At 40.9% G+C, this 21,820-nt stretch overlaps 1 protein-coding gene across 4 annotated transcripts in view; it reads right to left on the bottom strand.

Annotated features, from left to right (window-relative positions):
* The window catches only part of Atp8a1 (ATPase phospholipid transporting 8A1), a 216,025-nt gene that overhangs the window by 13,373 nt on the left and 180,832 nt on the right, over positions 1-21,820 (bottom strand). For all 4 annotated transcript variants that reach the window (XM_047567308.1, XM_047567309.1, XM_047567310.1 and 1 more), the window contains 3 exons: positions 20,020-20,081; positions 17,394-17,450; positions 16,391-16,498 (listed from right to left, as the gene is read on the bottom strand). In XM_047567308.1, the coding sequence (XP_047423264.1) occupies positions 16,391-16,498; positions 17,394-17,450; positions 20,020-20,081 (227 nt within the window). The remainder of the gene's footprint in view (positions 1-16,390; positions 16,499-17,393; positions 17,451-20,019; positions 20,082-21,820) is intronic.

The following is a 21,820-nucleotide window of genomic DNA, read 5'->3' as shown; positions in this document are numbered from 1 at the left end:
TTGTCTCTGCAGAGGACGCTGGCTCTAAATCAGACCATGAGGGCTTCAAAAATAAACCAATGCAATTGGTTGAAAATGCAATTGCAGCAGAGAAATTGTTCTGAAAATTCCATGTGAATGTGCACGGAAAGAATGGAGAAACATGAGCTTATTGTACATTTGGTCAGGCGCCTGGGGCATGACCAGGTAAGAGGGTCTTACCTTCCCACCCACAATGCTGTGATCCATTATGGTTGGCACCTATATTTCCAACCAGAGAGGGACACTTCACTGTCGGTGTGCCCAAGTTCATTCATTTAGGAAACAGAGTTCAATCGGCCACCTACTACAACCTTTAGTAATGTGGTCTTTGCCTATCTCTCCTTTTCACCACAGAAAGCTCAGAGAGGTATGCTCTTACTCTTGGATAATGAAAGATGCCTTTTCAGAAAACAAGGCCCTTCGGAGAACCTAAGATTATATCCATGGGCCCAACCAGAAGTAGGTCTAATGATAAACAGCTTTGGAAGTAGTCCTGGTTCTGTCCCTCCCAGCTATCAGACTGGGGAAGTTCCTTCTCAATCTTTGTCTCAGCCTCCTCAACTATTAAATGAGTGTAAGAATTAAACCCAAGAATAACCAATAATGTGGCTGCTTTGTAAACACTGATTATTAACCACCTTTCCTTTTTTCACTAATTTTCATATTTCTTTAAACACTTATCTCTTGTTCTTTCTAGTGATCTGTCCAATGAGTGTCAAGGAAGGAATTTTTTTTTTTATCTCAATATCAAATTAAGTGTAAGTTTATAAATTTCATGGTTTTCATCAAAGTATCATTACATATACTGTCCCATCTAATATTTCAAACTGCAATACTGAAATATAGGTCAAAGTAACTGATAACTAATAAAGTGAATTCATTTCAATTTGTCAATTTAGGAAATGGAGAGAAGTTATTTTTTAATAGAAATTATTGCCAACTGCACAGGCAAGATATATTAAGTTGGGAAAATTATTCAGAAAACACTCCTGCCAAACCTGGTTTGTTATTTGCTTTTTTTTTTTTTTTTTAGAGAGGAATACAGTAAGTGAAATTAATATAAATTTCAAAGGCATTAATGCGAGCAGCAACAACAACAAAAACAATAAAAAAAAAAGAGTGACTATTTAGTATCTGGCTTTCTAAGCTTAAAAATGATGAAAAAAAAAAAATCCACAAAAGGAACTGACTCACAGAAAATGTAAAACTTCCATATGTTCACAAAGGACTTAAAGAAAAGAAGAATGAATGGTAAAAATAGATGAAATTCTGTGTTAATATCTTTGACCATAGAAATAACCAACTTTTCTTTATAAGAATAGCTGAGATCCCAAGAGATTGTCAGAAAACCTGGGAAGTATTCACTGAAGTAGCAGCAAGCAATTAATAACATAGTGCTGGACCTCTAGTCATAAAACAGCACCAAATTACCTCAGATTTTAAAAATTCACTACCACAGTTGGGGTGGGGTGAAATCGGGTAATAGTGGAACAGATATATATGTAATAATTTATATTATCACCAGCCATTTATTAGTTTTTGGGAAAGGCATTTGACAATGTGTATTCATGTCACAAACTTCCATTCCTGCTAATTTGATAATTCAACTTCTAAACTATGCCTTAAAGTCAGGCACTGCTTTTGCCTGTAGGTCAGTATCACATGAAGCTGTTCTGTGGTCACTAGTCCTCCCTGCAGAAGGGCTCATGTCCTGAGGTTTAGTAGAGATGTACAGAAACCACAGCAGCAGTCGGTGGAAGACTCAAGAGCAGAGTAGTTTAGCTCAGGCTTCTAGAAGTCACAGGAAAGAACCCCAATGGACAATGACTTTTTTGGGTGCAGTGGACTTTACTGATGGTATGCATGTGACAACAGAACTCCCTAAGTGCCATCCTCTGTTCAGGGAGGTCTGGAATGGAAACTGAGAGGAGGGGAGATTCTCTCGTGTGTTTGGGATTGAGTTGGATAAGGGATTCTTACTCCCAGGAGGTTAGCCACATGGACCATAATGTCCACTACTCTGTTGCTGCAGCCAAATTCACTGTCACACCAGGAAATGAACTTGATAGAGTGGTCACTGAGGGCAATGCTGGCTGTAGCATCTAAGGTGGAGGAGTTGGTGCCACTGTTAAAGTCACAGGAGACAACCTCCTCCCTGGTGTAACCCAGGAAGCCTTTGAAGGGGCCCTCTGATACCTGCTTCACTAGCTTCTTGAAGTCATCACATCTGACATCTTTCCTTAGGTGAAAGTCAGATCCACTACTGATGTTTTGGGGGTGGGCACACAGAAGACCATGCCAGGAGGTTCCCCATTCAGTTCAGGGATGACTGCAGCCAGTGGATGCAGAGATGATGCTCTGGCAACTATGTCTTCACCATGCCAGTTTTCCAGAGGTGGTTATCCTTGGTCTTCTGGGGGAGAGTGTGACCTAGACTGTGGCCATAGGTCCTCCCATGATGCAAAGTTGTCATGAATGAACTTGGTTGGGGAGGATATGCTCCCTGTACTTGGGATAGAGTACAAAATTGTTAATATGACTTCAAGACCTTTCCTACCTGACTTCTCTGGCCTTCCCAGTCCCATCTCCTAAGCTAGTCTCCACCTCTAGTCACACACAATGTTTCAGTTCCTGGAAGGTGGCCGTCCTTGCTCTCAGTCTCAGAACCTTGAATCTGTGACTACTATTTGCCCTTCAATTTGCACATCAGCTGTCACCTCCTCCCTGGACGAGGTTAGCTGATCCTACTTTAGGTTTGCAGTATGTTGGCATCTATGGCTCATTTTTGAGTTGTTCCTTTGTCTTCCTGTTAGACTACAATCTCTGTCAGAGGAAGACATATATCTTGATTAAGTCTAACCACCCAAGTACTTAACCACCAAGCAGATGTTCAATAAATAATTGTTGGATAAATAAGTTCTTACAACCTAGTGTTTGGAGGAATTAGGTAGAAATCACCAGACCTCAGGGACTCCATTCTGGAGATGTGGTAATAATGTCTACTTAGTTTTCTGGTGTGTTGGCATGGAGTTTTTTTGGGGGGGAGTTATAGCTAGATATTTATGAGTCCTGGAGAGAAGGAGATTGATTCAGCTCCCTAAGCACCCTTTTCCAATATAGATTGTCTTTTCTCTTACAAAAAATGCTGAGTGACATGCATTAAAAACTAAGTATGTTAAATTGCCTCCCCACATCTCTGCCAAGTCTGAATCAACAGAAATATTTTGGTGAGTCCAAGGAAAGTATGATACTTAGAATACAGCTCTTTTTGGGGTGGGAGTGGGAGGGAGACGTAGAATTGGCAGGAAGAGAAGGGAGGTCTTGTACTAGTATTAATGAAGATGGTTTATTAGCTACATGACATGAATATTTTCACCACGTAAAATAAAAAGGAGACTACAAACCTCCAGTTTTCCTCATCTTGGCAAATATAAACTGTATCCTTCCAGCTGCTTGACCAAAAAACAGAAGTTTTCCTTGTTTTCCCCTTTCTCTCAAACTGTATATTCAATCCAATGGCAGATCTTATCTGCTCCACTTAAAAAAATCCACACCTCTGTGCTCAGGGTAGCACTCTTCACAATAACCCTGAGGTGGAAACAATACCAACAGAAGGAAGGAAAAGCCACAGTGTGGAATATACATGCATGGAAAACAGGCAGCAAACCTTCAAAGGAAGGAAACTGATGGGTGCCACCATCTGGGTGAGTCTTGAGGACACTGCTCTAAGTGAAGAAGGTCAAGGACAAATGCTGTATGATTCCACTCATGTGAAACAATTAGAATAGTCATGTTTACAGAGAGAAGGCAGAATCGGGGTTGCCAGGAGCCGGGAAAGGGAGGATGAAGAGTGTTTAATGAATGTGGGGTACCAGTTGGGAAAGATAAAAAAGATTCTGGAGGTGGATGGCACACTCACCCCCACAAATCCAGAATCTACCCACTTCCTGCCCTCTGCCCTGGCTGGGACTGCTGCCATCCCGCTGGATCATAGCCATGGACTTACACATGGTCCCTTCCCTTTTCTCCAGCCTCTACCCTCTATTCTCAACAGGATACCCGGAACCGTCATTTAAACAGTTAGATCATAACTCCTCTGCTCAACCCTCCAGGGACTTGGAAGGAGTCTCTACAACTGCCCCCTGGTCCTAGGCCCTGTCTCTGAAGCCCCATCTCTCAGGATCTCTGTCACTCCTTCACTCCCTTGTGAGGCTTCTGCCACTTGCGAGGTTCCTGCAGGGTCTCAGCATTTATCTGTTTCCTGTCTGGAATTCTCTTTCTCCAGATAGCCACAGATCTGCTCGTGACTCATCAGGTTTTTGCTCAAAGGTCATCTTTGGACAGAGACCCTTCATGACCACCCCACTGGAAACAGCGCCCCTCCTGCCCCAGAGCCTCCACCTTCCTCCCTGCCCACCATCAGCCTGCCCTATCATATATGGTGTTTATTTATTTTTTCCTCAAAATTATAAGCTTCAGGTATTGCTTGTCTTTTTGTTCACTGCTGCATCCCTAGCAACTAGAATAGTGATCTGATGAATATTTGTTGTATAAATAAATTGCTCAAAGATAGGCACACAAATTAAGGACAGCAAAAGGTGAGACTAATGTTAGCAGTGATTATGTTTGGGTAGTAGGTCTGCTGTTTTTTTCTATCCTTTGCCATTTCCTCCATTTTTTGATACTTAGTCAATGGTTCTAAGTTACTCACATTACTGAGAATTTTTTACCATGAATTTGATTTAAGAAGTCATCAAATTTCACTGATAGGAAAAGCACTCAAAATAGTTATAATAAAGCCACCACTATCAGTCAGACTCTAATTTTTTTCTACATTGAGGATTATTTTCCTAGAAAAATGATGAGTTATATATTTAAAAAAAAAATTTCCTCCCAAATGGCTAACTGGGAAGAACCCAATGATTAAGTAAGGTCCTCCTATTCAGAGAATGGTCTATTTATTTATTTAACTCATTGTTTACATTTCTTCATTTGACCACATTTTCTAGTTTTCTTCCCATTAACTATATGTGTGTCTGGCTAAGGTTTCTCTTTGTTGGTCCTGTGAATGGGACCTTTCATTTTTCTTTATGCAGTAGAGTTACTTATCTTTGAAGATTTAGGGCTTTTTCAAGGGAGTTAACAGGTTAAGAGAATACTACAGAAGCAAGTCCTTGTGTTTCTTAGGACCTGGTTACACGATGCTCAAATCAGATCTGAGAGGTTAACTCTCCTTTCTAGCTGTGACTCCTTTGACACATCCTGCTGGGCAGCTCTTGGAGGAGGATTGTATTGCACTGTGATCCCCAAACTCACAACTCCCACGCCTCCCTCTCTTTTAAAGCCATCTCCAACAGGACGAGATCACTTTTCTTGTCCCCTCCTGTGATTCCGTTAATCCCTCTGGTTTCCTCAGGAAGCACCTTCTTCATGAAATCATCATCAGAAACAAAAACAACAAAGACTCTTCAGTGCTAACTTCAGGTTTTGTAGGTATTGCTTCTTTTCATACAAACTTTCTGGATCTTTCAACCAAGTGGTGGCTCTTCCCTCTTTGCAGCTCCTCCAGGCTATGCCTAGGCTCTGTGAGCTGGATATTTCCTTGGAAGAGGTCAACTCTGTGTTGCCATGTTCCCATCCCATCCCACCTCAGTCACCCAAAGGGTCTTTGCTCCTGGAGTCCCTCCTTTGCTAATCATTCCATCTCAGTGGACTGAAAAGAGCTGGTTCACTGAACCTGAGATACAAATATAACCTTCAATACTTTGAAATATAACCTTTAGTACCTTGAAAGCTGAAATCCACAACTTTAACATCTATATTTTTATGGCAAAATATAAATTTTATATAAGAAGAATACTAGCGTGCCCATTCCTGGCAATGCTACTACTGATGTATGGGAACTTTACATCAGTTCATCAAAATCAACTCTGCATTCAGACACTGAAAAGCTGTGTCATTTGAATTTAAACCTGTATTTCTGAAAATGTCTTTGTGTTCTGGGTCTGAGAAACACCATGGTGTGACACTGCAAAGGCCTTTAAGTGGTTTGACCCTTCCCCAGAGGCTGATCCTCTCTGAATTCATTGTGGAGGCTGATCCTCTCTGTGGACCTGGGCATAGATTAAACTTGGTGGTAGCAGGTATCACTGGGTCAGTGATAAGTGGAGAATTTGCCACCTCCCGCTTTAACCAGAGACAAGTCCTAAGCTCATACGAAGGTTGACTTGAAGACATGAACTTCATTGAAATTCTTTAGTGACTACAGATCTTGGTTAGTGTGTCTGAAAACTTCCTGAGAAAACTTAAAGACAGAAGAAAGCCAATGCCAGTTCTATGTTATGGTGTCCATCACTGAGAAATGTCTTTGATATCTTGTTTTAGCTAAAAAGAATTCTTACAAAATTTTGATTACATTATATGATACATATTCATGTCAAAACATTAAAAATTTTTTTGTGACTAACTTATCACTTACATGTATTTATCATTTCCTTTGGGTTAAACCTTATTCTATGGCTTCTGGTACTCTCTGGAATAGTTTATTCCATAATAAAAAGCTATCTACTGTGGCTTAAAGTTATAATATTAATGACATTCAGGTACATTTCTAATCCACTAACACCCAGCATAGGTCCTGACACATAGGCACTCCATAAATCTCAGTCGGATTGAGCTGAATTAGCTCTTGTACAAATGAATTATTACTTTCTCCATAAAAATAGACAGGGCAGAACACCCAAAAAATAACTAAGGAAAAGGGTGTTTCGGATAAACCCCAATATGTTTGCAATTATTTCCAGCAGCTCTTGATTACTTAGAGACAGAGAAAACCCTTGGCTGGGGTTATTCCAAACAAACAAACAAAATCTTAGAAAATATGCAAATTAGATGCCAGCACACAGCGTTTGTGTTTCTTTCCCATGGAAATTTCTGGGGTGGTGCTGAGGGGCTGGAGGGGGTCACTGCCTGATGGGCTCAGAACCAATGCTCAAGCTTGCTGTAGGATTGCAAGAAAAGAAGGGCCACCTCTGCACCCCATCTGGCAAAGGGAGAGAAGACAAAGACATGGACTAAGAGAGAGATTCTCAGGAGAAAGGAAGAGTTGGTTGGGATCTAGATCAATCAAAAGTTAACTTTTTCCAAAAAAAGTAAAATTTGTCTATATACAAATGTATACTCGGAGAACAATATGCAAAAGAAAATAGTGTTTCCAAAAACACTTCAAGAATGCTAGGAAATGTGTGGTTCTGAAATGTTTTCTAGGAATATAGTTCCCAGAATAGTAAAAATAATTAAGAACAGAATTTGTTGCTTTGTTTTATTTTAATCTTCTTTATTGTGCTATTTAAAAAACTTAAAAGTAACATAAAAATGAGGGCGGAATTAGTAACAACATACTTTTATTATGAGAAATATAATTCCAAAAATGTTATGATGTTACTGAATATGTTGTATAGGAAAGGGGACTCTATCTCCTTGCTCAATATTTTCACTTGCTACATCATTTTTACAGGTTTTCACAATTTTGTGATGGTTTAGTGGTCTTATTTTTTTAAAAAAACACCATCTCGGACTGGGGAGATAGCTCAGTTGGTAGAGTGCCTGCCTTGCAAGCACAAGGCCCTGGGTTCAATCCCCAGCACCGTAAAAAAACAAACAAACTAACAAAAAACACCATCTCATAAAGCACCACTTGTTTATGAATAATTCAATCTGGAAAACCAAAATGACCTATATTTCATGACTAACTGAAATGATTTTTTAAAAACTCAAAACTTCAAAAAGCTCTTACTTAGAGAAAGACATATAAAAGCTGGTGCATGACATATGTAAAAGTTAGTGACTTCTCTAGCTGAGACTTCCAGCTCCTCCCCACCGGGGCTTCTTCCCTGTCTTCTTCAGATGCAACTCTGTCCCTTGGCTGGATACCCTGTCTGCCAAAGACTACCCTCCTTTGGCCAATGAGATCTAAGTGGAAATGTAGTGGCAACATCTAGGAAGACTCTTAATGACAAAGGGGTAGTCTTTCTTCCCTCTCTTGTTGGCTGGAATGTTGGTAAAGTGGTCAGGCGAGAGGAAGTATGTTAAGGTTGGCAAAAGATGTGGTCTCTGATGACTGTGCAGTGGCCACATCAGTCCTGGAATGTCTGCCTACCTCTTAACTGACTTTTCTTCTTGTTGAAAACACACATTGAAAAATATGTCACAAAATGATAATACTAGTGCTACAGTATGAATATTCTCTCCCCAAAAGGTCCATGTGTTAAAGGTTTGATCCCCAAAAGATGGCACTATTGGGAGGTGGGAGAATCTTTAAGAGGCAGGGACTAGTGGAAGATCTACGCATCACTGGGGCCAGGCCCTGAAAGAGGACAGTGGGACTCCAGCCTCCTACTTGCTCCCTAGTTTGTGACATGAGTGGTTTTATTTTGCCACGTGTTCCTGCCATGATGCACTGCCTCACCATAGGCCCAAAGCATAAGAGTCAATAAATTATGCAGCAGAACTTCCCAAAACTGTGAACCAAAATAAACCTTTTCTTCTCATAAGTTAATTATTTCAGGTATATCATTATAGTGATGGAAAGCCGACCAACAACTTGCTAGAAAACTGTAGTGATAGCTTAGAACAAACCATCTTCAGGCTACTCATATTACATCATAGAATGCAAGAATTATCTCATAATGAGCTTTTTTGAAACAGATGGCACAATGACATTCATTGTTTCTTTTGTGAGAATTCCTGACAGAATTCCTGGCATGTAATTCAAATACAAACGATAGTGCCCTCATAAGCTAGAATGCTGGTGTGGAGAGGTGATCGGTCCTCCGTCTCCTCACTGACCCCACCTCATAGTGCTATCTCCAGCCCTCTCTGCTGTAGCCACACTGGTCTTAAAGGCCCACTCTTGCCTTAAGAGCACAGGCACCCGCTATTCCTCAAGCCTGAGATGCTCCTTTTCATACAGTGGATATCCACCTGAGCTTCAGCCTAACCGTCCCTGCTACAAAAAGACCTCCCTGGACCACCTAGCATAGCCCTGTCCCTGGGCACATCACCCCATTTTCTTCCTACCACTTATTATTTCGTACAATGTTTACTTTTTCATCATTTAGTCATTTATTAATGGGTTTAATGACTGTTTCTCCTTCCGGTTCCCTGGTTCCCTCACTCTGAATGGCAATGGGGACTCTGCTGAGTTAACCTGGTTCCTAGGAGCAGTGCCTGACCCTGATGAAGACTTGGCACTTATGGGATGAAGAATGTGAGAATGAGCTGACCCTAGAGGCCAGTGGCTGAAGCTCTGCCACACTAAGCAAGCAGGCTTCCTCCAGCTATCATGTCTTGCTCTCCACCGGGGTATGTGGGTATAACCACAGCCCCTCGCATACATCAGTGCTTCTTCCTCAGCAACTAGCTCCCTAAGGGCAAGAACCAGTTCTACTGATCTCTGCATCCTCCGGTGCCTAGCACAGAAACTGGCACACGTTAGATACTCAATATAGTTTGTTGTAGGTTGTGGGTAAAGATGCTATGGCTACAAAAAGCAATGCCAGTTCTCCTAACAACTCTAAAGAGAACTGTGGTTTTACAGTGTATGCAAATGTCCTGCGTCACTCTTATATTTATCATACCCACATCTCACCTCCTCAGCATTTCTAGACATGCTTTTCTTAATAAAACAGCCTTGGAAGTGGCCATTAGCTGGCTGCCTGAAGAAGTGTCGGGGTTCACCTGTCTAAGTTGCTGTCAAGGGCATGGGGACTGTGACCAATGGCATGTTTTACTGGATGGGCTCCCAATCGCTGGCTCGTTGAAGAACATCTGAGAGAGTTTAGGATAGTTGTTCCCTCCAGGCCACTTGGTAAATGCAGTAACCTTGGACAAAACTCCATCATGTCCTAACACTGCCCCACCCCAGCAACAAGGGCTGGTCTTATGACCAATAAATTATTATATGTGTTGTAGGTAATTAAAAGCTGATAGATGAATAAGGACTACTTTAACCAGGAAATTCCTCATATGAAGAGTGATTTATTATGCTGGACAAAATGGGTACAGCACAATTTGGGAAAATCACATCACTACTGTAGTTTATTAATACCTTTCCTATGGGGGTGACACCAAAGAGCCCAACAAAGATTTTTATTGTTTTTCAGAGCGATTTTACAAACCTCAATCAAGAGATCTGAAATTCTGTAAAACACATGCTTGTTCCTTAACTTCAATTTCCTTCAGTAGTTTTATAGATCCCTTAGGCCAGGGAGAGCAGAAACAGATGGGCTGGGGAGGACTTTACAGTGTGTGTCTGCGGTGCCACAATAAATTTAAAAGTTTTGCCGATACTGAGCTTCTGGTATTAATCCCGATATGAAATGGTCCTTGATATAGCTTGTTTTAAAATTTCTTATTCTGGCTTAATAATTATATTGGGTAAAAGATTTTCTCCTGGAAATTCAGAAAATACCCAGTATCATCACTGAGACAAGTTGGACAACAGGCCAGCATGTGTTTATATAACGTAGTGCTTTTCCCCAGGGCCTACCTTGCCCCATAAATTGTTGTACTGGTGTGAAAAAATACAAGTCTGAACAAAAAGTTCTCCCTTAAATCACAGCCATATTTGTGAGAGGAGAGGAAGACAGCGACATATTTAAAGCCACGGCCAGGCTCAGTGCGCTGTTTTCTCTATATTTCCGTCTCTCCAATGGTCTACCTTTGTAAGATCCACTTTCCATGACTGATGTCGTACTTTTCAACATCTTGTAGTATGCAGATCCTTGTTAATCATAATCATTTGAATCATGATCACGGGCAGAGACGCAGAATGACGGTCATGGAGACAGTGCAAAGCTCTGTGAAGGAATGTTTCGCAAATGGGAACACCCTGCCCACCAACAGAGAACAACCAGTGCTGGCAGAGGCCAGTCAGTGAAGTCCCCACTGCGTCCTGAGGTATCTGGGGAGTAGCTTTCTGGCAACTTCGGGCATGGAGAATGAGCTGAAGTAATGGGAAAAGAAGCTGTTTGGTGGTGTGAAAAGAAACCCTGATCAGTGATAGAGGCGGCTGAGGACAGCTGAAGATGGAAACATTACATGAAGACAACAGACTGGTCACTTTGCCAGCCAGATGGAAATAAGGACTCTGATTGCTGGCACTGACACTAATAGGGTGTTAATCCTTCGAAGTTGACGAGGGTGGGCAAAAGCCATTGTGGAGGGGAAAGAAAATGTGAGAGAAGGAATGCAAAAGGAACAGATGTCCACGTACACGGTGGTTAAGGGGACAGATGCTCCCTGGGTTCAAATAGCAGCTCAGATAAGTAGGAGCTGTGTGACCTTGAGAAAGTGATCTAACCACTTGATGGTTGTGAAACGCACAACAGGACTGACCCCACAGTGTTGCTGCGAATATTAGATGAGCCGCCACTTGAAAAATGCTTTTAAGAGCATCTTTCCTTTAGCCCAAGATGGAAGAGTGGCCAGCACGCATTCTCTGATGATGTGGAATGACTGGGTTTTCCCTTTCCTAGGCTTTAAAAAAAAATCAGATGGCTATTATTAATGTGAATATTCCTATTAAGAAGAGGTAAAAAGCTAGGAGATGAAGTGAGATGGAATTTTTATAATTGGAATTCAGAGAGTTAGGTGGGGACTGACAAAAGGTATGTTTTAAAACAGATGGGACTACTCCTGTATCTGACTAACTCAGGAAAACTGATGAGGGCCTTATGTAGAGAAAAGAAAGAGTTCTTACCTGGGAATAATGGACAGCCATGAGCCCCATAGAGAAGGTATTGAATTCCTCAGGATGTTAGAGGAAAACCACTGGGATTTGAAAAGAAAGTTCTGGGTTGAATTCTCTGGGTCACTGGCTATTTCTCTGCTTACCACAAAGGTTTGCAATGTGGATTTAATTGAAGCAAGACATACCTGGCATCAAACATGTTGATAGGAGAGCACAGTGGGTACATAATAAATGCTGGTTTCTTTTCCTCCCCCTCTTATGGAGTAAGGGTTTTCTTTCAAGTCATTGCAAGAAATGGTTCTGTCTTTAAAAGGGAGCTGCAAAGATGAACCAAGAATACAAACTGGAAATGACTATAAAATTCTGATCTGAGTCTCTCTCAAGCTGAATTTGGAAGCATGACACTTGTACCTGTAAGTTGCCTGATTTGTACAGTCTGCACTTGGAGATCCTGTTAATTAGAGCAGAGAAGTCTGCACCTTTTTACCATTCCAGAAACTCTGCTGGAGAGGACAGAGTAAGGAGAAGCACACAGGAGATTACCATCTTAGGCAATTCATCTGGAAGGTGACCTTGGAGGTGCAGAATGGAGAAAAGAGCAGCCTAAGTGTCCCTAGTGGTCCAGAGCTGGTCACTGCATTATTTGTTAAGCAAGACCAGTAGCCTGGTCTACTGTGGAAACCTTTACCCGTTGGAAATGCTAGATGTGAGAAAGATGTATTTATTGGAACTGAAATCTGCCTCTCAGGAACCTCCACCTCCCTGCTTCTTATTTGTCTACCATAAAGAATCAAGGAAAAAAAAAAAAAAAAAAGAATCAAGGGAAGTTTTAAACACTTAATGCTCCTATGGGTCACTAGGAGGCTGACACTGTCGTGTCCAAGTGAATGATGAAGAAGTGCAGCAGGCAGGCACAGTTGCCATGGCACTTCTGTGGAGGACACACCAAGGAAGTACAGGACCACTGCCACACCTAGAGAGGAAGAGGCAGAGAGAAGGGCAGGGTGGTGCTGTCAGGAACAGGTTTCCTGGAAATACCTGTGAGGTATTTCCAGTATGGAACATGCACAGAGGGTACAGACTTCTGACTTCAGGACTCGTCAATGACTAACATCAGAGAAGCAGCACAGCTTCTCTCTGGGACAGGACATGTGAGGCAAAGTCTTCGCTCCACCACTTCCTGTTCGTGGGAGGTCAGATTGACGTCTCTGTGCCTCAGTTTCCTCATCTGCAAGTTGGTTTCTATAACAACTTTATGTGAGCATCGGCGAGTTAGTGGCTAACGTGCCCTCATGATGCTCATGGCGAACACCGGATTCCGCCCTGACCTCCTTCCCTCTCCTTCCTCATGTCCAGTCTGTCAGCAGATCCTACTGCTTGTCCCTCCAGCAATATTCTGAATCTGGCGGTTTCTCAGCACTGGCACTCTCCTGGTTTAAGACGCCATTCCCTCTTACCTGGTTTGCAGCGATAACCTTCTGAGTGGTTCAAAAAGTGGCAGTCAGAGCCCTGCTGGGAAAACCTGGGTCAGGTCATGACACTTCTCTAAGTCTGTCCAATGGCGTGTCAGGTGACTGTGAGTAAAGCCATCATGGCTCTACAGGGAACAACTGAAAGCTGGGCTCTCAGCTCCCTTTGCCTGCTGTTCTTTTCTCTAGAGCCTTTATTTCTGCCCATTCAAGGAATTACTTTATTTATGGTCTTTCTCCTTCCACAAGGAGAGTGAGCTGCTGGAGGATATGGGGTTTTCTCCATTTGATTCAGTCCTGAAGTCACAGTGCCTAGAACAGTGCCTGACACACAGAAGCATCTCCAGCCCTTGAAATGGTTCAAAGAATCTGTGTGAAGTACTTAGAGACTGCCCGGGACAAGGCAAGTGTTCAGGGACCCTTAGGAATTATGGGCCTCATGATTCCTTCCAGATTGAGGCTGCCCGCTTGAATCACTCTTCAGTCAGAGCCCCTTCAAACCACATATGAACTACAGAGGGGGACAGGGCTGCTGTGTTCAGTCTGTCGACTCCACCTCTAGGCCACAGCATCCCCGAGGCCTTGAGTTAGGGTCCTATGCAACCAAAACATACTTATGTACATGGCTAACTAATTATTTAGTTGTGGAAGGAGTTTCTGTCAAGTTGACAGAGGAGAGAACTGGGATCGTAGATGTTATGAACAGATTTTGGTTTGGACACCTATGACCCTGTTGGTGGTGGGGACAGGAAGTACCTACACAGCACATCAGGAGTCCAGGGGAAGAGTTCTAGGGGCTGCCCTGGGGGGTCTTTCATTATATAAAACTTGTCAGGCACCAGAGGCAACTATTTATACTTACATTGCTGTTACTTACAATAATATATTACTATGTGATATGTAAGAATGCATATGTGATATATAATATATTGAGATGAAAGAGTAGTGAACTTTAAAGAGTCAGCCAATTTTAGATATGTACAGATATAAATATTGGCACATAAACAAATCTTTCATATATATATGTACATGCATGTCTATCTGTACTACAGTCTTGATTGAATTACAGAATTTTAAGATTAGAAAAATATAATCCTAAGGGTAGTCCCTTCTTCCTGAAATTATCTGGTTTGAAATAGGACTAGTGACTCTATACCTATAAAAAAATGATAAAAATTGAGTCGAGCTACAACAGTGTTTGGAATCTATTACCCAAATGCCCAAGAAACAATAAAGGAAGATGATCTATCCTTGAGTGGTATTCTTGTTATACCCTTAATTTGGAGTTCATTTACATGGATATATATACTTATGCACTAAAGTACTACAAAAATTCAAAGCGTTGTTCTTTTCTTTAAGCAACTTCAACAGAATTACATTTTGGGCAAGCTACTAAAGCCAATGGTTGAATTCATTCATTCTTTACATTTTCAAGGAAGCATCAGTTATTTAAGCACTTTATTTGCAGTTTCAGTAGTAATAAAACAACAAGAAACAGAACCCCTGTTAGCACTTCTCTCCATCTCTGATGTGAACGAAAATGTGATGGAGTACTGACATTCATTTCACTTTGAATTAAACACAGCATTGCCACAAGTCTCAAGGGACAATATTAAGTTTTGTGTTTGAGTAATGCTAGGAATTCCACAGGCATGGGTAGAATTATATTTGGTTGGCACAAAGCCAGTCAAACTTCACACTTGTCCTAGAGAAGGTGGTCAAAACTCAGTTCTTGCCAATAAACCTACTGGTTACAATTGCTTCAACACTCTGGGTCTCATAATCTTTTGCATTACTCATTTTGAAGATAAAATAAACATCACGAAAGGAGATAGAATGAAAAAGATATTAGGTTAGAATTGATCTTGGGGAAGAGCAGGTTTAACGAGACAGAACGTATCAAACAGAAACAAAAGAAAAGAACTGGGTTTCCCAAGAAGTATCATCTGAGACACATGCACCATTTATATATATGTAAATTTTTTCTTAGGGAAAAAAAGAACTCAGGGAACCAAGGCAAGGAGGAGATGTTTTCACAATTCACAGCCTTCCCTCTGTTCTTAAAATACAAGCTGCAAATTTTCTAGGGTTCACAGTGTATGTTTAAAAGATGCCTTCGCATTTGGTGGAAGAAAGTACTTGCTCCCGATGCATCTGGATTGCCTGTAATGGTATGTGATGCCTCTAATAAACTTAACCACAAAAAATTTTTAAAATGTGTCTGTATTCTGCTAATTTATAAAAGCAGGATGCTGTCAGATAAAATTTCATGAAAATGATCTATAAACCAGACTGTCAAAAGTGAAAGGTACTCAGGCAGTACTTAGGGGCAAGAAATACATGGAAACCACTGGAAAGGGCTCCTGTGACTGCGGTAAAACAATGTCCTGTAACGGGGCTCACGTTACCTTGATTTGCAAGTTACTGTGAGGTCACAGGAAATCCCGAAATGTTTTCCACATTTTCTTTTATACATTTTATGTCAAATTTCCTGCAATTGAAATCATAAACCCTCCTACTGCTGGACTTTCTTCTGAAGGAAAGGAGATCTTTTGACACTCCCCCATGAACACCTAATAACTCAATTTCTACCAGTGTAACAAGAAACTGAGAGACAGAATTGAAAATGGACTCTGATAAGGCTGAAATGTCACGCACCCTAATTCTTTCAAAATGAGAACCAAACTGATGTCATTAAGACAACTCGGAAAGCATATTTAATCTAGTGATGGCAGACTTTTCTTTAGAATAAAGAGATAATGGAAGAAATGCCAGACTGCCCCAAAGATAGAAACACACCCAAACCTCTTCCCAAAATGTACTTGTGGATTTACAGTCTAATTTTAAAATGGCATCTTCTACATGGATAATATTCCTAACATGATTCAAACTCCTAACAACCATATTTTATCATTCCGGTTATGTTTATGAAAGGAAAAGTCAGATTTAAGTTAAAATGTTCAAGCTTAAAAATATTCTATAAAGATTTATCACTCCCAACTGTGGAATTTAAAAATAGCTTTTGAATGGTTAAATGCTATTTGAATATAAATCAACAAAATGGAAAACCATACTAAACGATGAAGGTTCATTAATGAATATTCATTCTTAAGGTTTTGTTGGATCAGGAGTCATCAGTGAACATTACCTCTCCAGACATGTCAGGGGCCATCGGAACAGCAGGCCACAGAGATGAGTAGATTCCAAAAAACACCACCCAGAGCGCGATACTGCCCCAGATTGCTATGTGGCTGAACTGCAAATGAAGGAAAGCTGAGTCAAAGCCAACTCCAGTCGACTGAGTGCGCAAACACTAGTGAAACTTTCGCAAATTCCCTAATTAATTTTTTATTACAGTCACAAAAATATTATCTATAGGAATTGCTACATAATTGCCTGTGTGAATGTGTTTTATTGCATCTTTCATTAAGTGTTAATCTCTTCTACGACAGTAACAACGTTTGTGGGGCTGGAATTTCAACTACCCATTCCTTCTCGGATCTGTAGCCGCTCTTTACTTCTTTATTTGTTACCATCTTTCAGGCTCCTTTATTGTTGCTCCTTACAAAAGAAGTCAGAGCCTTTCGAGAATATTACCTGAATGCCTAGACTGGTCAAACCCCAGTTTCTTGTGCCAATAGTTCCTCTGAACATCAAACTTTAATTTTTTTCCCTAGGTCTTTCTACCTGGATAAGGAGAGGCTGCAAAACTAATATAATGAAATGGAACTTGTTTAATCCAAACTGGGAATTTATAAATGTCTAAGGATAGATAGACATTAATAGTACTGGTCTTCAGAATCATTTTCTAATGGACCTTTTGCACAATGCCAATCTGTGACACCTCTAAGTAAAGTTTCACAGACACACGAGTTGGGAAGTCTGCCCACTTCCTGGATGAGTCACAATTCATAATAATATAGTAAAGGCTCTGAAAAATGTTGTGATAATAAACTTAAATTTGCTTGACTCAGTGTTTCCAAACTAGAATCCCTAATTCTCTTTCCTCCATGCCCGACTCCCCACAATTAACAATCTGTGGAAGAGAATAAAGGGACATATCAATGTAGAATGAAAAACAAACCAAAACCACTGGAAAGAATGCACATGCAGATGTGACAATTCTTGGGAGTAATCAGAGATACTCTTACCCATGTCCAATATGATGTCTCCAGTCCAGCTTTCAAACACACAGTTATCACTACAAACTAAAACAGAAAGGAAAAGTGTTATTTTATTTCATAAATATAAATTTATCAAGTGACTGAGAATTTTTTTCTTCTTCTTGGTATTGGGGATTGAAGCCAGGGGTAACCACTGAGTCACATCCAGCCCTTTTTATACTTTTATTTTGAGACAGGGTTCACTAAGTTGCTTAGGGCCTCCCTGAATTGCTGAGGCTGGCGTTGAACTCTTGATCCTCTTGCCTTAGCCTCCTGAGCTGCTGGGATTACAGGTGTGCACCACCGCGCCCAGCCTGAGAGTGAGATTTATAAAGAACAAATAGCTTTGAAATACACCATCGGACTATAAACTATTTGCTGCTTGCTTTGTCTGAACAGCAAGCAAAGAAATGAGATGAATCAGTCGGCTGGCTGCCTTTAGGAGGTGGTCGGTCAGCTGTCCATTCGCAGCATGCCACTCCTACTGCCCATCCCTGACTTTCTGCGAGTTCAGTTTTCAGAGGCATCTGCCTGCTTTTTGCACAATTCATGAATACTGACAGAGAGCATATACCTGTGTTCACTGGGGTTTACAAGCTTCCTTTAACTGAATTTTAAATCATCGTTCATACTAAAAGACCACCTTTCTGAATTTCAAAGGTAAATTATAAAAATAAAATAATAGCATTTAGAAATCTCCAACACTTGCTCTGGCACTTTTCACCCTTAAAATGTAATTTTTGTAGTATAGTTGTAAGAGTCTGCTATCCCTCCATGACCCACACGCCTTGATGGTGGCATGCTGATAATTCTGAGCCCAGGGAACGGGACCACCTTCACTGCTGTCTCTCACAGAACAGTACAATGGTTAAATGCACTTGCCCCAGAGCCAGACTGAGCCCAAGACTCCGTCCCTAGTAGCTGCTTTGGTTAATGAACAAGGCAAGCTATTTTATCTGTGTGTCTTTGCTCCATCTGTAAACTGGGACTGATAAAGCTTACCTACTTTGTACGGTTGTATTTTATGCTTGAGGTCAAAATACTAATAAAAAAATTTGGAACTGTGCTTGGCACTGGAATACTACTTATTGTGATCTATTTATAACTAATAATAAAATTTTAAAAACTGTTAGTAGTCAAGGGAACTCTGGGCACTTTGAGTAGTTGTTGGTGATGGAAGTAGGATGCTTGCCTGGCTCTGGTGACTAATAAATGCCCCAAGCGCCCAGACCTACTTTAAGGTGCTTTCAGCATTTGAGCCCAGCATTCGCTTAGATACTTCCCAATGGGGTCGTAAAGTTAGGTTAAAGGAAGACAGTGGGCTTTCTCAGCAGGAGATCTAGTGGCAAGTTTGGATTAGTATCTGCAGAAATAAAACTCTTATTAAAATGTAAATATCAATTAACCAGATACATAAAAAGTTCTAAAATAAGATGTAGTTTCACATATAAAATTATAGAAAAATACTCTCCCAAGTCTTGAGCACTTAAGGTCCCCAGGCAACATCCATGACTCTGATTTATTTCTATCTATGCCACTAAGTATTTACCTATTTCCTTTTCCTATTCATGTTGTAAAAGAAGAAAGCTCCAGTCCCTCCAACCTGCTTTTGCTTCTTTTATTACTTCAGTGGGTTGGTGTCAATGGAAAGGACATCCCCAGATTTGCTAGAGCCCCAGTCCCTCTGTTACTGAATGATCTTAACTTCTTATCATTCAGCTATTTACACACTTGAGAGGGTTACATTTTGTTTTTGGGTGCTGGGGATTGTACCAGGAGTCTCCTGCATGTTAACTGCATGCTCTACCACTGAAATACACTCCTGGCTCACAACCCCTGATAATAATACCCGAATACAGTTTTTCTATCAACTGAGTCAGCCACACAGTAGCCATTTGGAAAACACACTGTCTGTACAGAGGACAAGGAATGAGACACAGGAGGAGGGGCCAGAGCTATCCTCACAGAATTCAGAGTTGAAGGTTGGAGTGACCCTTTATCAGATACCCACTGTTACCAGATCCTGACCTCAGGCAGCAGCGTTAACTAGTGCTCCTGGCTTTAAAGGGAGATGGTTTAAAAACACTTTTCAGCTAGTTAGTGGCAGGAAAGCTCAGACTCACTTATGTACCCACATGTGGGAGCTAGTGTTGCATACCCAACAGGCTCAGTGTCTTGTTTGGGGTAAAATGTCCCTGGGAGCCCGGAGATTCCTCGCATTTTAGTTATCATGAGCCTCTAAATTACGACTGGCTACATACCCAAGAGTGCTTTGATAAAATTTGCTGCAAATTCAGGAAAGCAAGAAAATACTAATTATGGCATTAAAATAAATATGAGGAGAAAGGAAAAAGGAAGGAAAAGAAGGCAAAACGGCGTAAGAATAAAGAGGAAATAGTGAAAACAAAAGGAACCAAAGTCCCTTAAAGTCAGTGAACCCACGTGATATTTAAAAAACTAATATAGATAATCTCTAAACAGTCAAAACACCTTATTTCATTCTTAAAGGGAACTAACCCTTAAGCCCAGAAATGCACATGTTTAAAAATAAAATGTGCACAGATGAAAGGTTTGGTTTTATATGCAAACAAGGCAAATGCCCTCTTGTACTCACAGTGTAAACAAAGTTTCCCAGAAGCAGGTAATCAGAAGTTTTCCCATTTCCAAATACATTACCTGCAAGAGAAGACAGACTTGTTAGAAAAATTGATTGAGGTTCTAGGAAAGAAAAGTCACTTCGGGAATTTTGAACAAAAGAGGGGGAAACAAGGGATGAACACTGGAGACAGCAAAGAGGTTAATGTAGAAAAACACCACATGTAGTCTCACAAAGTTGCTATACCGATAGGTCCCAAGAAAAACAAATTTCTAAAAGGCAACAAAAAGCAGGAAATCTGACAGGTTAACAAATTCCTGTCTTTGAAACCTATACTGATTTTGCATTTTGAAGATTAACTTTGCCTGTAGACCTTGTAGAAGGTTGGGGCATCCTGAATTATATCTTGGACTTCAATATGCCATAGCTCCAAAAAGTAGAAACAACACAAATGTTCATCAACTGAATAATAGACAAACAAAATGTGATATAGCTATACAGTGTACTATTATTCAGTCATAAAAGGGAATGAAGTACTGATTCATGCTGCAACATGGATGAACTAAAGTCACTTATATAATTTCATTTATATGAAAAGTACAGAGACAAAAAAATCGCTGGTTGCCAGAGGCTGGGGAGAAACAGAGAGTGATTGCTAATGGGCACAGGGTTTCTTTACCAGATGATGAAAAGGTTCTGGCATTGATAATGGTGACATTTGCAAGGTCCTTGCATATACTAAAACTCACTGAATTATACATTTTAAAATGGTGAACTTGTATGGATGTGAAATAAATCTTAAAAACAAAATATTTCCCTGACCTAGAAACTGAAAGTATTTACAGTTGTAATTTACTGAGCAATTAATAAAGGAGATTAAAAAGTCTGCTAGGACATGAACTCACTGCCTTCTCTATAATATTTGCTTGTTCATGGTACATGCTCCTGGTGATTCATTCACAATTTATTGAACACCTATGAGAAGCTGGGAACTGTTCTAAGCAAAGCAAACACAACAGAACTGACTGATTCCATAGCCTTCTGAAGCTTTGACCCTCACAGAGGAGAAAGACCATACAAAAAAAGCAACTGCATCACATCTTGATGGACAAGTACTATGAAGAAACACAGTCCCACAAGGGGCTGGGGTGACAAGAACAGTGGGGCAGTGTGACTGCTCTGTTGCCCTGGGAGACCTGGAAGGCCTCTCTTAGCAACACCTGAGGGTAAGGGGAGCCACTAGAATATCTGGTGACGAAGAAGCAATGGTATGGAGGTGGAAGATTTCATTCTATTCTGGTGAGTCTGTGGCTTCCCAGGAGGGAGACACCTGACTTGATTTGTGTTTACAAGGATCATTCCTGTGGTAAAGAGCAGGCAGCACCCTCTGGCTGACAACCCAGGAGCTCAAACGGTAGGTGTGGCCTGTGTTTATGAAGGACTGGCATCTTCAGGGTGGGGTGTTGGATTTTACTGCTGTAGTCTTGGAGCATAGGCACGGAATGGCCGGTGGTCTTCCTGCATCTCAGGGCAAGGTCTGCTTCGGGATGAAGAAGCTAGTGTGACTGTCACATGGACCTCTTTCCTAAAGTGGCTACTGAATCATTTTTATGGAATAGGAAGTATGCCAAAATCCTATCTATCAAAACTGACAGAATAAAATCACTCCCTCAAAATAAGCAGAACCAAAGTTTGCACTCCAAGATGAACATAAGAACATATTAAAAAACCTCATCCCAAATTGGCTCTAGTCTAGTTGAAAATACTAGCCAGTCTGATTAGGCTGCACATAAAATACTTGACAAAAGCCTCACAGGTA

Source organism: Sciurus carolinensis, chromosome 10 (assembly GCF_902686445.1).
Source record: "Sciurus carolinensis chromosome 10, mSciCar1.2, whole genome shotgun sequence".
NCBI lineage: Eukaryota > Metazoa > Chordata > Mammalia > Rodentia > Sciuridae > Sciurus > Sciurus carolinensis.
Note: the sequence above shows the minus strand (reverse complement) of the source record. Positions and strands in the feature narration are given on the sequence as shown.